This window comes from Gavia stellata, chromosome 5 (genome assembly GCF_030936135.1).
Source record: "Gavia stellata isolate bGavSte3 chromosome 5, bGavSte3.hap2, whole genome shotgun sequence".
Classification (NCBI taxonomy): domain Eukaryota; kingdom Metazoa; phylum Chordata; class Aves; order Gaviiformes; family Gaviidae; genus Gavia; species Gavia stellata.
Window position 1 is genome coordinate 55,152,841 of NC_082598.1, and position 18,649 is coordinate 55,171,489.

Genomic DNA, 18,649 nt, shown 5'->3' on the forward strand with positions numbered 1-18,649 from the left:
ATACCACTTATAGTTAGACATTCTTTCTTTTTCACTCAGGTCTTCGGCTAAAGAATCAGTGGCAAGTCAAAAGATGAAACAGGGTAAGCAATGGAAATCATAAACGTTAAGACACCATGTGTCTAAGATGCTAGTCACCAAACAGTACAGGGACTGTGAATGTTCAGAAGCTCTAAGTTTTGTCTTTGCAGCAGAACCCAGATTAGAATCACAGAATTCAGTGACAGTATGAGAAATTACATTTAAAACCTGAATTTAAGTTCTCTAAGAGCTAGATACCCAAATCCCTCTATTCTTGCGGCCACTCAATTGGTTTCTCTTGATATTACATTCACGTAAATCTTCTCCTAATTGGTGCAACTCAGAAGTACAGCAAGGTGAGGGATCTGTGTACAACTGCATCTGCCTCTTGCTAGAAAGAACATAGCAGCAAGAGGTATTGATATAATCTCTTCACTAAAATTTGCTCCTGTAAGTTATACACAAGCTGAAACTCCTTCTACCAACAAACTTTGGGATTTACCCTCATCTAACATATCTCCCTCACTCTCTGCAGGCTATATCAGGCTTTCTCAGACTGTTTCAGCTACCAAAGCCCACTTTTGCATCCTCTACCCAGTCAGGGCAAGCCATCAATACTGGCACTCCAAAGAAACACCACTATCACCTCTTTGTGTCCCTTCTGAAGCATACAGATGCAACGAAAGTCAGTCCCAGAGTACGCTACCATTTTAACAAAGCCATTCATGCCAGCTCTAAGGCTATGAGCATTTACTATTGTTTGTAACTCTACTGGAGGAGTGGGTGAAGGGTAATCTTACACAAAAACAAGAAGGAAAAAGAAGAAACCTCCAAAGCAACAAACTCTGCTTTTCAAAGTGGTGTCCAGGGAGGCTTTTTTGCTAAAGAGTGGATATGCTTCTATACTCTCAGCTGCGTATGGAACAAAGCCATACCAGTCTAACATAATCCTAAGCCTGGCCTGATAATACACAGCTTTCTTTTTCAAAATGTTTTCCAGAAAGGGAGAAAGAATGTTTGCTCTCAAGGCTGAGAAACAGAGGTCCAGCACAAGCAGACACACTGTTCCCAGGGAGGAACTGGAAATGAGAAAGTGCTATGGAAACAAGAGACCATCCTGCCTTCACTCTATCAGAAGTCTCACCTGTGCCACAGCCACTCCCAAACCACAGATACCCCTTTCCAGTGGAGGCCCCCCTATTCAGAGCCACTGAAGCATCTCCCCATCATCTTCACATACAGGAGTATGTAATCTTAGCACTTATATTATAAAGATATCTGTTTAGACTCCCTGTTAAAATAATTTTATGCTCATTATATTTAGTCCTTAAGCAATTCAACCAAACCATGCTGCATAGATACATGAGAAGTGAGCTAAATGAATAAAAGGACAGAGGCAACACTTTTTGGCATCAGATTCATCTTTTTGCGTGACTGAGCCAGGCTGCACAAAGATCTCGTGTGCAGACTTGACTCTACAGTCACAGACATACCGGGGTAAGAGGGGCACACACACATTATCTGCAGAGGTACATGTCAAGCCCTAGGCACTGGGAAAAAAGAAGACCCTGGATTTTCAAAATCTGGCCTGCAGAGTGACTGCAGATGTCTGCTAGCATTTGCTTCCATAGCTCTCATTATTAGCAGACAAGCATCACAAATTGTAGTATCCAACACGGGGGGGACAGGACACGGACAGGACAGGACAGGACGACACCAAACAAACATTAAAACCACCAGCAAATCTCAAGCCATTGAAATAGAAGCCAACAGGGACAGAAATGTATCTGCCCCTTTTTCAGGCCTTGTGAATGAACCGTGAAAGCCAAAGAATGGGGGTTTATCTGTTTTAAACATACCTCTGTCAATTTATTCTCACAAAACCAAAGAAAGGTGATAAATCAACCCTACCCATTTATTTTTCAGTGCAGACAGGCTCATTCAAAACATCTGGCTGTTTGAGGGGGAAGGAGAGAAATCCTGTTAGCACAGCATTAAGGAAAGAGGAGCTTAGCTCAGAGCAGAGCTCAGTGTACTCTTTCCAAGAGCCCCTGCCTTCACTTCAAATCATGTCTTACTGTAGTAACAACTACCACTTCCATTCCCATTTCCCGCTGCAGGAGAGGAGTATGCCAAGACCTGGGGGACAATCTTAGCTCTGCTTTCTCTTGGTGCTCACTCACTGCTGCACATGCCCAGCCATGCTAGAGTGCCGGATGAAGCAGGCTGGTGGGCGTGAAGTAACCTGTAGCCACAGATCAAGGAACAGAGTATTTGTGAATGGCTGGCAGAAGGCCGGTCACCCAGAGCAGTCATTACTCAGGTCCACTTGCCAACTCAGACCACAGATGCAGAAACTCGTTTGTACAAAATGATTTAAATGGGTATCAGTTTCCCAGATATGTAATTCCTACACAGCTGTGCAAGAGTATGAGCCTGCAGGCCGTGGTAAATGGGAACGGAGCTTCAAGCAGGAGAGGAGCTGGAAGTGCTTTGAAACTTCCCTTGTCTCTTAGGTGTAAACACTACAAAGTCAGCTGGAAACCAAACTGGAAACCAAGTGAACTGGAAGCCAAACAGCAGGGTTGAGTGACCACACGCTAACTGAGCTGTGGTAATGGCTTATTGAATGGGCCAGATACCGGACCAAATGCTTTTGGGCCATACTCAGATTGCCTTAATTCCATATAAATCTCTGTCCTGAGTGTTTCTTATCAGCTGTCTCTCAGCATCATGCTGCGTTAGCTGAGCCTGAAAAACTTAATTATGTCTCAGAGACCTCAGAGGCTCACTACTGAACAGAATCAAAATGAAAGCAACCACGTTAGCATAGTCTTTCAACAGCACAGTTACATTTCCTGCATGAAGCTGACAGGTTACTGAGCAAACATGTTAGAGCCAGAAGGGTGATAGTTTGCAAGGATAGTTACAATCAACTGCATCTACTCAGTTATTTCCCTTCCCAAAGCATCTGTTACTGTATTTGCTAGATGTCTGAAAACAAAGCTCCCTCAGGGGCATTTCATCCATCCTAGTAGTAAAGGAAGAAGGTTATGTTCTATGTGTGAATCTCAAGATCAGAATTAAAGTCGTTTCTGTTGGGAAGTGTCTCAGATAGGCAGTAACCTGTTGATCCATCCTGAACTTTGCATTCCCCAATACAAATGTTGCCCAGTCAAGTTTACATCCTAAGCTTAAGTTGTGCATGTGTCCTCCGATGCCTGCCTTGATCCTACCTGCCTGCTTTATCAGTGATCTGGATTCTCTAGCAGGAGAAGCTGAAGCAGATTCTTACAATCACGTCAGGGTGCAGCAAGGATGGAGAAACTCTTGAGACTACTCTGGCAAGGCAGCTGCATTTCTATGTCCTCTAATAAAATTAGATGCCCCATCTTCTGAACTATGACTTGTCCCTATCCCCAACAGCTGTGAGTCTGCAGTCTTTAGGATCTGTCTGCTGTTACTGAGAAGGTTTGGATAGCACACCAGTTTAAATAGTCATGCATCCACATCAAGTATTTCTAAATGCTTCGTGAAGTGCTCAGGTTGCAAACCAATATTCCTCTGCAAGTATTCATTTCTATCCTGTCACTGCAGATCTGGCCCATTCAATAAATATGTAAACTATTTGCGTTGTGCAGTGAACACAGAAGTAAGTATGAGTTATACATTTTATCATGGTAAGTAAATATGGGCAACTTTTCACAGCTTTCAGAAAAAAATCAAAGAGCTATGCTCAGGTAGCTGTGCTGCCATTTAAAACAATTTAATTAAGCAGTTAAGAATAAGAATAAAATGCATTAGAATAACATTGACTATTGTCAACCCTGTAACTTATTCACTGTAGGTAAGTAAAGTAACACTTTAGATCTGACAACAGCAGGAAGCCAGGAGAAACACACTAACAGCATCCTCCAAAGAAAATAAATCATGTCACACACCTGGACTGCACAATTTAATTAGGGTGAACTGTCTTCCTCAACCCTCCCGCCACCAGTTTTATATTAAAAGACAGGGAAAAGTATACAACAGATATTCCCTGCATCAAGATAAGAAGAAATTAAAAATACTGAATAGCCGAATGCCAGATACAGGATGCCTAGAGGCCCCTCACTACAATTAAATGAACTTGAAAGCCACATTCAGACTCCCATGATTTCTCACAAACCCCACGATACAGATTTCTGGTCACTTGACTGTTTTCAAACAGTTGCCCATTGCTGCAGAGGTAGGAGGTACTACTTGGGAAGTCCATGCCCTTCTTCACAGAGGCAGCCAGGGACACTCAGGAGTTAAAAAAAAAGGACACAGCATGTAAAATACATCAGAATACGTATTTCAGGATCAGAGTGAAATACAGCACAAGACCAAGACTGCTTGGGATGCTTTTCCCAAGGATGTCAGCTTATGGCCATCCTACCAGCCTCCACTCTCACTCTGCAAAACGACACTGGAAAGGCAGGAGGACTACCTTCCTGGTCTGTCATGAGGAGTTGTGGCATCATGGCAGGGACCGGAGGTGTCACAAATAGCACAAGCCCTCTTGCTTTTACAAGCTACTTTCTCAGACGCTTTCACAAACAGGTTTCAGCTTCTCGCACTTGATCTGATGCTGGGGTGATTTTTGTGTGCTCCAACCAATTCAACTGTTTTCATCAATAACTTTACATTGAACTCATTACAAGAATGGCCCTTCAGGGCTTTTTGAACCGTCACTTCTCCCTGAGGACTTCTACATAGCTGCAGCCTGCTGCCTGAAAGTGAATCACCACTTTACTCTCATATGATCATGTCTAGTGCTGCTGATTCCACCAATGAACGGCCAAGCATCAAAAGCATTCAGAAAAGGGTTAGAAATCTCATCGGTGCGAGTCCAGGTCTGCCAAGAACAGCCTTTTCTAGGTGGCTGTGTAACTGTAGGATACTGAAAGGCTGAGGACGGCAGCAGCAGTCAGAGGGCTGTGCCCATTGAAACCCCAGTCTACTCTTGCTTCCTGCACCATCTCACCAGTTAACACATCCCGAGGACGGCATCCTGTGGAGACAGATCATGACAACAAGCATGAACTTCAGCCTAGTATGACCTGATTAGGTTAGCACGAACAGAGAAAAGGTAAACAGCAGGAATGGCAATTACTGAATAAGGCACCAGTGAGGACAGGAAGACCAAGCGATTGAGACAAGCAACATGTGTGAACCAGCAACAGCTAGTCAGCAAGCTGCTGTGACCTTGTGGAGTTAGCACTAGGAGCCTTCCAAGAGCAGCATGCCAGATCATCTTTTTCTTCCGTCAATTTATCCACAGACAGGTAAGCTTCAGATTTGCAACCACCTGATTTAAAAACACGTGCATGCGCATGGGTGTGTGCGTTTATCTAATTTCACTGGTGAAGATGTAAGACAAGCTGTTTTAAGCCACAACACACTTCCTTCACACCACAAAAATGCTTTGTCAGCAAAACAATGCCGTAAGATGCTTTTGGACCCTTTCCAAACATCTCCAAAGTCCCCGGTTTGTCTATGCGACCTGCTCTTGCACTCTCAAGCCTGAGTAAATGAGGCACCTATATGAAATGGTCTTAAGAAAACCTTAGAGAGACTGAAGATTCTTAGATTTGGTTTAATAGGTGCTATGTGCATTAACACACAGAACCTCAGCTGTAAAGATGTAACTCCTTGTAGTTTCACTGCTTTACACATTTATATCAGAGAATCAGTGTAATACATGGTGGGTACACTTATGCTGCATTTTTTTGTTACAGAAATAAAAACAGCAATGCTTTTATAAAAAAGCTGATCTGGTTTCTGGAACAAAAGCAATCACATTTTTGTAAAGCCTAACAAAAACCCCCACATTACTTGAGCAACAAACCACAATCCATACTTTTAACAGAAGAAACTTTTCTATGGTTATTTAAAAAGCACAGAGAGAAGTGCACTGAGCATCTAAAGTCATAACCAGTCGGTTGCCAACCCTTTACAGACCATAGGGACTAGTCGCCATTTGAAAGCAGTAATAACAGGGAGGAATACAAATGGATACAAGCTAAGTCATACTTGGATCAGGCCTTTGATTCCAGCTCAGCAAAGATGAACAGCTACGATGATGTGTTCTTATGCTCTTCAGCCGACCTACGTGAAAGCTGCACTTGTTCAGAAGCTGCAGCTACCTGGCTAGTCCCTGCAGAAGAAAGGGATGGGGCAGGCTCACAGGGGTGAAGTGAAGCCACGCTTCCGAGGTGTCCATTTCAGTACTCTGAAACAGCACTTAAGTTAGAAGTAAGCTGAATCAGAACTTCCAGCCAAGACTGAGACTATGACTTCTTTTTTTTGAAGGAAAAATATTTGACAGACAATACAATACATGCAGGATCATGTGATAAAACAGCTATACTGAAACTGAGTGACTTGTAAGAAAAAGTTCCTGTCTCCTGGTATTGTTCTGAGACCGTGTGATAAATTTTGCTAAGAGGATCAAGAAGTAACCAAAAATTATTGTGTCACCTCAATTCCATGTGCACCACGTACCAACCAAAGCACACAATTTGCACTTGTGCAGACATCCATCCCACTCAAACTGAATTATAAAGCACTGGCTTAACCCAACACTCATATTTCATCTACTGACCCCAGCTAACTAAACACAGTATATAAATCAGTGTGGCTCAGCTGATAAAGGCAGTTTAGTTACTTGTGATTGTCTGTTGAGATGCTCAGGAAAATTAGAATTTTTGTTTGTTTGAGTGTTCATGCACACTCTGCAACAGGCACTAGTGGTACAGGTTTTGAGGTCACAGAACGCTTGCCATTCACTGCTTTTAAGAAAACTTAGTGCAGAAATGAAGAAGAATGCATATATTAAAGTAGTAACTACTAATGCTCTTGGGTAATACACCCAACTTGGTATGTATAAAAAAATATTTTAAAAAAAAATAAAATTAAATAGCTTCCTTGGGAAACAAAATAAATTCTGCATTTGCCATTAATTTATTTTTTAAAAAAAGCTATTAATATGGAAGTTTCAGGGTAAAACCTGCATTCATCTTTACCCTTCATGTCCAGAAACAGCTCTGGGCCAACTATGGAACTACCGAGCATTGAGACAATTCAGCATCACAAGGGCAGCAGATGGTCTTTGCAGTGTAACTACTTCACGTCCCAGTTTTATCCCATGAACTGCATGTCTCATCTTTCCCATCATCTCATTCTGAAGCCTAGTTGCTGTCCGAGTCGTTGTCTTCATCTTCTTTTCCAGACGGAGCATGTTTGGACAGATCATTGGCTTCTCCCAAAGGAACAGCCCCTTTCCGCTGTGGCAGGACACTGAAAAAGGCCTCCTTCCAGTCTCTCTTCTCCAGGTATGCAAGGATGATCTCAAACACTGCAATGTCAAGAAAGACCATCAGCTCTTTTACAGGGAGATAAGTGAACTGCTGATACGAACACACCCCCAAATCCATCTTTACAGAGGTTTACATGCATTCGGTTGTGGCATCTTCCGAGTAAAGCTGATAAAGTACAGGCAGAAGCAGACAAGGCAATTCTGCTGCTGCTGCAGTCTAAATCCAAGGATACTCTGAGTCTCCAGTTGTAAGACAGTTACTACAGCAGTGCTTTTCTGCAGTGGCTCCAGTTTGAATTGATTTCTCTCAGGGCAGAGGAAAATGTCCCCCCAGTACTTCAGGTCTCACTTGTGTCTTCTATACAGGCACTAATACTTTCCTATGTTTGACAGGAATACTGCTGTGGATGCGCTTTAACAATAACTTTGTCCCCTCCCTAACATATGGGCAGCCCAAAGTCTTCCTAAAACCTGCTATAATTATCTTTCTCTTTCATTTCCATCTGAGCTTATGGCAACAATCCTTATTAGTTTCCAATTCTGTGACCCTTTCTTGCTGTTCCTATTATGCTAACCATACAGTCATCCCACTCCTCCTGTTTCAGCTTCCAAAACTTTTCCTGATTGACAATAGCTCCAGATTGCAATAGCTCAAATATGCAAAATTCATCGGCAAATTCTTATTTAGAAAAATCCCAGGCTATCCAAAAAACCTCTCAACACAGATTGCAGCTCGGCAGCAGCAGCAGCGAAGGCAGGGGGAGGCCCTGCGGCTGGTGAGTACGCCAGACTTGGATGATGAATCTGGGACAGAGGGGTGGCTCCTCAAGTTTGGGGCTACAGGAATAGTGCTAACACTGCCAAAGAATGCTGACTTCAAAGAATGCACCCAGCACAAGCGTTCTTGATGCCAAGCGACAGCATGTGAGAAAGGATCAAAGGAGCTGTGGAGGGGAAAAAAACCTTACGGAGAGTTAGGCAGGCATTCAGAAAGGGAGGAGCAGCATGGATCTCATAGTCAGTGAGAGTCAAGTTACAGAAGTGTCACATTTACTAGAGGTTTCCTGGATCCAGGTTTACTGGACAGCCAGCTGCTCTCTGTGACACTGATATTGAAGAGTTGGCCATTTGACTAAGCAGGTTATTCACCTGAAATGTACTGTGAAGGTATGAGCTCTCAAAGGACTGTATTAATATCACTAAGTTACTGCAGAAAGCATCTGTGGCAAAAAAGCCAGCTTAAGAGACAAGAAGAGTTTCTTCTCCTTTGTTTTGGAACTTCCTTTACCTGCATAGTAAAAACAGAACCGATGGAAAAAGAGTGGCTTCCACAGGAGAACAGAGGCTTCTATGATGGGCTGCAATAGCCACAAAAATATTATGCAAGGACAGAAAAAGGCAGTGGGAACAGTTGGTAGACATCGCTGTAGACTGGAATGGAGCAATATGGTCCCTGTAATATACATTGCAAAGTATTAGCCTTGGGATACAAACTTGAACAGAAGGAAACAAACTCTCCCATCTACACTTGCAGTTGTGTTTTGCAATACAGCATGTTATACAGATCTCAAATCTTCCAAGTGTTAGGATTCCAGATCGAGTTTAAAAAATAAGTCTCATCTTCCACCTTGTCAGTTCTCTAGCATCAAATATTTCACACATACACGTGTTCCTCATGCCATTTTAACATGTCAATGCAGGCACTGAACTGCCTGTGGAAATATAGGGAGACTCGGTCCCAAGAGAGAAAGATGATAAGTAAATAAATAAGTAAAAAGCACCAAGCGAGTTCCGCTGCTAATGACGCCATGAATCTCCCACCACCAGAGGGCCCATTAAAGTGCTTCAAAGACTGACAAGGCAATTCAGAAAGAGTTTCTTCTTCTACAGGACTTCCCAAATTCACACCTGTCAAAAGTAGTTCCACAGGGACCAGGCAGGTCCCACAGCCTCATCTGGCGAGCCCGGTACTGTAGTCTGCTAGCTTCAGCTTCTGCACCAAGGGTGGGAACCCAGAGGCCAGAATAACCAAATCAAAAACAGAAAGGGTGAGCAATTACACAGTTACACAAAGCAGTGAGGTGGATGTATTCACAGAAAAATACAAAAACCTCAGTGCAAATATCCTTCTCACCTACACAAAATTTATAAGATGAGATTTGAGAGGCAGCTTGATTCTGTCCACCTTACTCATGCCAATTAGCATCTCCCATGAAAGCTGTCTTTTTGGATTTAGGTTGTAAGCTATTAGGGTTAGAATATACACCAGAGCCTTAATTACAACTGTAAAAGGTACCTCTGCTTTTGGTGGTGGTGGAGTTGTGCTTACTTTCCTGCCCAAAAACCTTAAGCAAAATACTGCTATAATATAATCTTTACCTTAAAAAGGGTCTGTGTGTTAAAAGCCTTTCAGCTGCAATTTGAAAATGTTTTAGAAGGGCAAGGGAAGACAAGCTTATGCAAAATGAAATCTTGGCAACCAAACTGCAGTGGAATCAGTGCCTAAAAGTCTGGCACAAGAAACATGCAAAAGACCACAAAGCAGATAAATGAAAGCCTCAATGTAAGCGACCCAGTTTACAGCCAGTGCTCAAACATGGAGAAGACAGCCTCCAGAAATGTTGACACTAGAGGTCAGTATAAGATTATTGCAGGAAAACTCCAGTAGCAAGCTACAGCTATCATAACTTTTGATAAATGACACAAAGTAGTATTCTTGTCTATATAAAGCAACATTTAAAGATCATATTTTAGAAACATGTAAAATCTTACAAATACACAGGGTTTGATAATTTTTAATTCCAGTTATATACTATATTGTGCTCCATGTTTAAATAATCTTTATTATCATGCAAATTCACACCTCATGAATCAATGGCATTTTAAGAAAATAAAGTTATCATCAAGCAATGTGCTACATAATAAAATAAACCTGAAATAAAGCAAGGTAAGATAAAATAAAAGAACCCGAAGGAGGGCAAAATAAAAGACTTGGACACCATGTCAAAAATTTCCATAAAGGTACTGAAAGACAATCTAATAATAAAACTGAAAGTTTAAAAGGAGTGGTATTCAAGACTTGGTTAAGCAATTGTGTACTTCAATCAGAACCAGGAAATCAGGTAAAAATACAGTTATGAAAGCTCAGTAGATGGAGTACTGCTGATACCAAATGAGGCGAGTCTACAGGTACCTAAGCAGTTACTGCCGAACAAAGCTGTCCAAAGAGGTGAAAACAACACATGCATTTATCCTCCCCTGGGATAAAATACATGGGATAGTTTCCAACATTTTACTCACTCATACGTTAAGCCTGGAAACAAGACCGGGATGGTAAGAATGACAAAATTACTCATGGGAGAAGTCAACAGAATAGGAGGTGCACTTCTAAGTGGCCAAGACACCATCCTTTACATTTAACCATATCTAAAATATTTAAAGGTCAGGGCAATTACTGTATCCCAAAGGCAACTAGATTCAGGAAATATCAACACAGTAAAATAAGATTTGGGTATCTGCACTACAATGCGCATTTTCAGTGTTCAAATTCTGAATATCGCAGGTATATTCTATAATAATGTAATTATTTTGTAATTTAAAACTTACCATGATTGACAGCTAACACTTTCCGACTGTTCATCTTGACAAAGTTTCCAAGCGGGAGCTGTGCATGACTGATTCCCTGCTCTACAGCTTTTTTGTAAGTAATTCCCTGTGGGAAAGACACCAAATAACTGGACTGAGAATCACCATTTCAGATCAGCCCATACAGTTTACTACAAGTACCATTTTCCGGCAAGAGTTTTGCCAGTGATGCCATGAACTTGCTTTAGAAGATATGTACAAAAAGAAACTTAGACAGCACCTGCGTCAAGGACTACCTTTGGAAAACTTACTACTTTGAATATATGTCACACTGTGATGTACAGTCAAATGGATCGTAAATAAAACTTGTTCAGGCAGCTGCAGCTCTAGAAAGTGTCAGCCACAGCCTGTTTTAAAGGCGAGTTTATGCTTAAGTACCAAGTTACTGCGATTGCAGCAGTTGGGTATTTTTTGAGAGGAAGAGTAAAGGACAAAGAAATTTTGTTTGCTTTTTTAAACCTGGCAACTCCTGTGCCCAAGATGGGCAAAAATACCCCTTTAAAAGTTGTGTAAACATTTTTATACCATAATGACTATATAAAGGATCTGCTTTAGCCCCCTCCTAGCCTTTAACTGTGGACTAACTGCTGAAGTATCATTTGGTAAGGCTTAAGAGCCATCCCTTTTTTTAGCATCACATTGAAATATTAAACATGTAACCAGAAATTACATAGGAGTGTCTTTGAAGAAAAACGGTAACAGTGCTTTAATTTCCCAGCTGAATTCTCTATGACATTCCGGGTCCACACAGCATGATCCCACGTACAGGTATGGAACCAGATCCCTGAGGCACGTGTGTTACTTAGCCAAGTTCTCCTGGCAAGCAAACTGATTAAAAAAGGACATCCAAGATTCAAGTGCTGTTCTTCATCTATATTTGGGCACGTGCACATACAAGCGTGCACACACACACACACACACAAGTGCATGAACAGAAACCAAACCCTTCTGTCTGAAAATACGGCCCTCAGTAAGCTGAGCAGTGTTATTAATTCCATTCCTATATTTAAAATGAAAAGATAAAATCCTACAAAGCTCAGCATGTCTGCACTCTGGAACACAAGCCACTGCTAACACCACAAGGTTTTTTTTCCCATTTCTTCAACATTTTTTTGAAGTAAGTCTTTTTTGAAGAAGTTTTCTTGTTATTTATTTTTTGTTAGTTTACATATGAACAGCGTTAATGTCAAATCAGGTGTCAAAAAAAAAAAGGAAAAAAAAAAAAAAGAGAGAGCTGTAAAGAAACGGACCCACAGTTTACCTTGTGGTGATTGTGATCCACCAGTCCTCCAATCACATAGGCTTTCTTCTCATCAAGCTCACTGAGAACGTCCGGGGAATCTGAGGTAAGATATACTAGGTCTTCTTTCTTTATTAGCTCACTATAGTGCTCTGTTCTAATTTGGATGTCCTCAAAAAAAGGTAGTTAAAAGAAGTTACATTCAACTGATGAATTGCTGGGCAAGCTTTACAGAACCAAGATGGAACCAGTAAAAATAAATCCAATAGTATGCAGTCATTCCACATCCCTCATACATGTTTAAGTACATAGCACAGTGCAGACTGACTTCTGCATAAATAATCCACAGTCCCTACAGGACTGACTTGTAAAAATCATCAGGAAATTTTCTGAAACCCCAAAAGAACTTTACAAATCCTTAAGTTCTTGAGATTCCCTTCAAACGTTACCATATTTCTCCTAGGGATCCAAATAATTTTCAAGTCCACCTTTCTAACAAAAGTGAAACCAGAAGTAAATGCTTAGTTAACATTACTTGTTTCATAAGAGAGGTTTATGCTATGCTTTTGCAAAGCAGCTATCGCACAAGCTGTGCTGAAAATAGAAGTGTTTTTATTTATGCAAAGTGCTCTTCATTTGAAGTTGTTGGAATACTTGTTTAACAGGGCGTCACAAGGAAAACCAACGTGAGTTTGACCATAAGACAAGCTACTTCTCTAAAGAACACGTCAGTGTTGAGAGGCAACATAATGGAAGTGAAGGCGCACACAAAAGAAATACATCATGACTTCAAAGTCTTATTTTTCGCCAAGAAAAAAAGAGCACTGTCAAGACAGACAACAGTCAGAACTGCCTAAATCAAGTAGTTTTGCTTGGTCTATCAGAGAATGGAATCTGTTTAATAAAACCAGCTGAAAACAAATACAAGTGGAGTTTTTCAAGCAAAAATCAAATCTAGATTCAAGACAAACAGTCTTTGGCTTATTTAAGTTAAATTAATTAAAAGCACAAAGAGCCACATTATTTCTACTATGCTATTGCTCTAATGTCTTAGAAAAACCCACGTGGAAAAAGCACAGGTCCTTCGGATCTAACAACCTAGTTAGCAACTATAATCAAGATTTCTTTTTCTCTTTTTACAGAAATAGTCAATTATTCACCTTCCAGTTCACCCATCCTTTGTCATTTTCATTCATGTTGCTCTTCAGCTGTCCCCCATGGCTGGTCAAGTAAAACTTTGAAAAGAACAAACAAGAGGTACAAAATACTGAAATGTTAATATGCCTGTTTCTTCTCTGTACAAGACTTTTTCTACCCTTAGTTATTAGCTAAAACTCTTAATTATTTTTTAGCTGAAAGTGGTACTAAGACCGTATTCATACAGTTAGTGATACGTTTAAAAGACAAATACACACTATTGTCACTTTTTTTTTTTAATCTGTCACAGATAAAACTAAGTATCAACAATATTTTAGTGGCATGCCAGTATCTGGCACTTTTCATCTGCATGCACATACTTTTCCATATATACGGGGATTTTTATAACATGTGGGTTGAAAATTAATCTATTACAATAGAATTAATTTTCTTATTAAAAAGAGGCAGCTTAAATATTTTTTTTTCTACTGCAGTTCTCACCACTTGGGTCACAGCTGCCTCTCTCATATGCATTGTACATGGTAATACAGTCAGCGCTCAGTTTGTTTAAACATACCTGCACAGGATGAAATGCTTTGCGGTTTTCTGCATAACATCTCTGAATTTGCTTGTGAAGCTTCTTAACATCCTGTATACAACACAATTTGTTTTTACATAGTCCTTCAGACAGACCACCACAAAATGCTTTACCATGAGCCAGTCAGAAGCTAAAGAGAGAAAAAGGAAGCTTTTAACTGGCAAAAGTGACTACTGAGAGAGTGTGGACATCAGACCCTGAAAGGAAAAAACAGCCACTGTGAAGGGACTATGCTGACAAGGAAACACACACATCTTCCACAAAAGCATATTTAGACACCTCTATGCATGTGCTTGATTTGCATTATTCTAGGAAACGAACAAAACAAATAAAAATCACTGAGATTTAATTATATGTAATAACACACCCAAAACTAATCTGAGGAATCAGGCACTGTGACAATACTCAGTCTTTCACCCATGGGAAAACCCTGATAATATACAGTTTATATTTAAGAAAATTAGATATGCATAATTAACCTGAAGAAACCCAGAACAATGCAAATAATTTAGCGGCTGGCTCCAGCATTTTGACCTGACAATTTGGACAACAGTTAACTAGAAGTACTTAAAATACAGCAGACTTAATTTTTAGCCTATTATGTTTTTTGTAAGGTACACTACATAGCTTTATTCTCAGTGCCCCAAAAGCAGTGTTTTGTAAATATAACTGATTCCCATTTTAAAATGAAACATCATTACATTGCTTTGATTCATGTAGCACTTCGAGAATGTGTTGATATCTCCAAAGGATTTCATGTAAACTAGACTTTATCACTACAATATTGCAGTGCAAGTTCTTACAGACACTAGAAAAAGTGTCTAATTAACTGAAGGCCACAACCATCTTCACTTATAAAGCTTCATCCTTCCTACACACCTGCAGAAGTGCCAGGTTTTATATAAGGCCTAACAGGGGCTCTGCCTGACCAAGGAAGGAAACGTGTTTTAGCTCAGCAGGAAATGCCCAGCCAGCATCTCTGAAATTATCAAGGAGGTCCTCTGGTCTCTTCTGGGGGACTACTGAAGGGCTCCTTAGGGAACCAAGTTCCAAAACACCAACTGGAGCTTCCCCAAAATCTTGTGGTGAGTGGCACTAGCCTCTATTAGTGCTATACATACTTTGCATTACACTCAACGAGCAGCCAGATGGGCTCTGCAAAAGCTTGAATTCAAGCAGTCTTGCAGGGCAGTGAAGTCCCTGGCAGAGGCAGAACTGCTCAGGGTAACAGGGAGGGGAGAGGTCTGCCTCAGAAACCGAAGGCTGCACTTTTACAGGAGGCTGCAGATTAACATACTTTCCTCATAGAGTTCAAGCTGTTTTGATCTCAAAAACCCAATGACTGGTCAAGATGCTTGGTGTGGTGATCATGCTGATCTTTCTCATATTTACCTATCCTATGAACATCTCACCCGTTCTTTCATTCATTCTAAAATTTTAGAGACAGATTGAACAGTGTCCTCCTGTCCCAACTGCCTCTCATGTGACGGAAAGAAAAAGCTCAGTATCCTCATAATGCTCAAAATTTTCATTTCCACAAATACTTACTAACATGGTTGGGAACCTCAGGTCTGCTTTGACAGGGAATGTAACTGGATGGGGCATTTGCAGCCCCTCTAGCAAAACCATTTTGAGACAGAACTGCATTTAGCTTCATGGTAAACATGAGGCAAAAAACTGTTTCTATATTCCTGGTTTTGGAATCAAACCAACTTACTGCATCTCCATGAAGGCAAACAAAATCTCTGGCAAGCTTATATAAAGGTACATTCCAAACCCTAAAAAATTCAGCAGCTGATGTAAGCAGGTCTGGGAGTCATCACAATGTTAAACATGCTAACTGTCCTCTGAAAGCTGCTCTCCAGTTTTTGTGCTCCGACATTACATCAACACTGTCACTGGAGAACCTTTCAACATTTGTATGTCATGGGTAAGTTTCTTTTACCTTTAGCACCATCAAGTCATCAAAGCTGCAGTCCACAATGAGGCGAAGCGTACTAGGAACAACGTCCCTTCGCATACGCTTTCTGTCATTCCCTTCGTTATTGGAGTCCAATTTTGACTGACGTTCTAGTTTTCTCTTCTGGCGTTTTTCTTTTCGCTTCTGCCTAAATAAACAAACAAATAAATCTTCAAAAAGTGCTGCCAAATATGCTGAGGCACGTATTATGCACATAAATGCATTCTGCTATGATCAAGGCGGTTGTCCCATGACTGTGGTAATTTAAACTTATCCTGTTGCTTGCAGTTGTGCTAGGCTGATACCAGCATGAAACACACACCCCGTCTTTGTGAAGTTCTGTATATACCTACAAAGACAGACATCTGACACAAATTCAATGAAGTCAATAATGGGAGTCTCATAGATTTAAGGGTGCTCCGAGTCAGGTCTCATAACAGCAACAACCAAAAAGATTGCCAAAATTGCAGTATCAGAATGTGGAAAGCAATGTACCTCCTGTTTCACTGAACAGTTTCTCAAAAGGCTTCTGAAGCAATTGTTTTTTCCCCCTGTTCCCCCGATGGGAGCAGGCAGCTGGGACATGAAATTTCAGAGACAGCAGCTTGAACAGCCACTGCCTTGGGAAGCAACACTTCGCAATCAGCAGGACAAGGATAAACCACAACCAACCCATTTGCAGACACGCTTTCTGTTAACAACAGAATAATATAGAAGCTCATCATCTTCCAAAACTATTTTACCAGTCTGTAGGTCAATATAACTTATAGCACAGCACTTCATGTGTCAAAAGAAACTTTTTTTATTCACTGTCTTTGTAAGATTCACCAAGTCTGACAACACCAGGGAAATATGACGCAGCCCATTCAGAAAGGAACCAGGCCACACTTATTTCTCCCTTCTGACAAACCAAAAACGTGCAAGTTTGAATCCCTCCTGATATCCTCTTCAAGTTGAGGAACACTTCTAGTCTGAAGAGAGGACGCTTACCTTTATAGCTTCTTCATATGCAGATGGAGTAGCCTGTGACTACTGCTTTAAACCTGGTGTGGGAGAAAACTCGTTCAACTGCCTTGATTTGCTAAAGCAATCTACACTCAAATTGTGCTGACACGTCATCATTATTAGCATTAACTACTACACATGATCCTAGGAAAGCCATTTGCAAACCATACCTCCGTAGATCTTTCTGTTCTTCCCACTGTTTCTGCTTCAGTAGCTTCTTCCTTTGCCTCTTGGACATGGTCTCAAGGCATTCTTCCTTGTCTGAGCCTGCCTCCTGTCTCTCTACTGGATTGTCACTTGACTTCCCATTTCCCCCCACATCAGGAACTTCAGGGGACATGGTATTGTCTGTTGCCACCTCTGGACTTTCTGCTGGTGTTTCTGACGACATTAGCTTTTGGCCAGGTTTACTGACTTGTTTCTCAACACGTGATAAATATTTCATTAAAAGCAAGCTTTTCCCTCACCAATTCTGTAAGAAACAAAACAACAGAATGAGTGTTATTAACAAGAGGCTCACCCTACACCTACCATAAACATGAACAAAGGAAAAATAATAAGTAAGAGATGGCCTTTTGTTTAAAGCTAGGTTACTGCCTCTGCAAACAGTAACACATAACATACTGGAGAGATTATAACCAGAACATGTGTTCAGAACATGGCTAAAATTCCGCCTGCTACATCTGCAGCTATTCAACAGTTTCCAGTTAAAAACTTTGTGAAAACACAACTGCATAGAAATAGGGAATCATACTGGATTAACCATAAAAGAAAAAATATTAGCAGTACTATTATGTGTACACAAACTATTCTCAAATACACAAACAGAAAAAATTAAAGAGGTATCTTGTGATATAACTATGGCAGCATGTTAGAGAAATATAAAGAAACTAAAGCCATTTTGGGGGAAAAAAAAGTGTGAACAAGATGTACCCCTTCAAAATTGATTTTTATTTCTTCTGAGAACCAAAGACACCTGCCAACCACTGGCACTGGCCACTGTCAGCGGACAAAACACAGCAAGTAAGGGGATGAACACACTAAACTGTTACTCAGCAAAACATTCTGCATTTGAATCAATTACAATTATACCTTTTCAATGGCAAGTATTATTTTTTCATACTAGTAGCTCCCTTGTGCTCAACAGCTGCATAGATTTCTAAAGATAACTACTTCACCGGAGAACACTGCACCTACAGAGCCAAAAACCACTGCATCTACATGCAGGAAAAACAATCCCCTGGCTTCTTTACTAACAGAAGAGCTGGAAAACATGCAAAACACCAGAAAACCCGAAGTGTTTTAGCTAACACACCCCGATTTCCCTAACTGGGAGCGTTAAGACAGAAGGCCCGGGGAGTCGAGACGCTCGTAGGTGCCAAATGGCAGGGCCTCACGCGGCACAGCTGCATCCGCAACCACTGCAGCGCGCACGCCCCGCAGATACCGCCTTCTATACATACATCTGTGTATGTATATATAGACACATATACACACGTACATCTATATATATATACACGTATCTATGTATACATGCATTATATATATAGAAACACACGCGTTATCCCTGCTCACGCGCCAAAGTACCTCATAACTCAACAGGACCGGCCACGCCCGCCCACGAGGCCCGGCGGGGCCGTGACCCCCCCACAGGCGGCAGCGACAGCCGGGCGTTAAGGGCGACGGCGCGGAGAGGGGGGT

At 41.1% G+C, this 18,649-nt stretch overlaps 1 protein-coding gene across 1 annotated transcript; it reads right to left on the reverse strand.

The window, feature by feature from the left end:
- Positions 1-7,088: 7,088 nt before the first annotated feature.
- On the reverse strand, positions 7,089-17,397 carry TRMT10A (tRNA methyltransferase 10A). Its single transcript, XM_009811428.2, has 7 exons — positions 17,119-17,397; positions 15,929-16,091; positions 13,963-14,034; positions 13,409-13,483; positions 12,270-12,419; positions 10,970-11,075; positions 7,089-7,402 (listed from the first exon to the last, which is right to left on the reverse strand). The coding sequence occupies exons 1-7, from the start codon at positions 17,391-17,393 to the stop codon at positions 7,236-7,238; spliced, it is 1,008 nt and encodes a 335-aa protein (XP_009809730.2). The 5' UTR covers positions 17,394-17,397; the 3' UTR covers positions 7,089-7,235.
- Between the last annotated feature and the right edge of the window lie 1,252 nt (positions 17,398-18,649).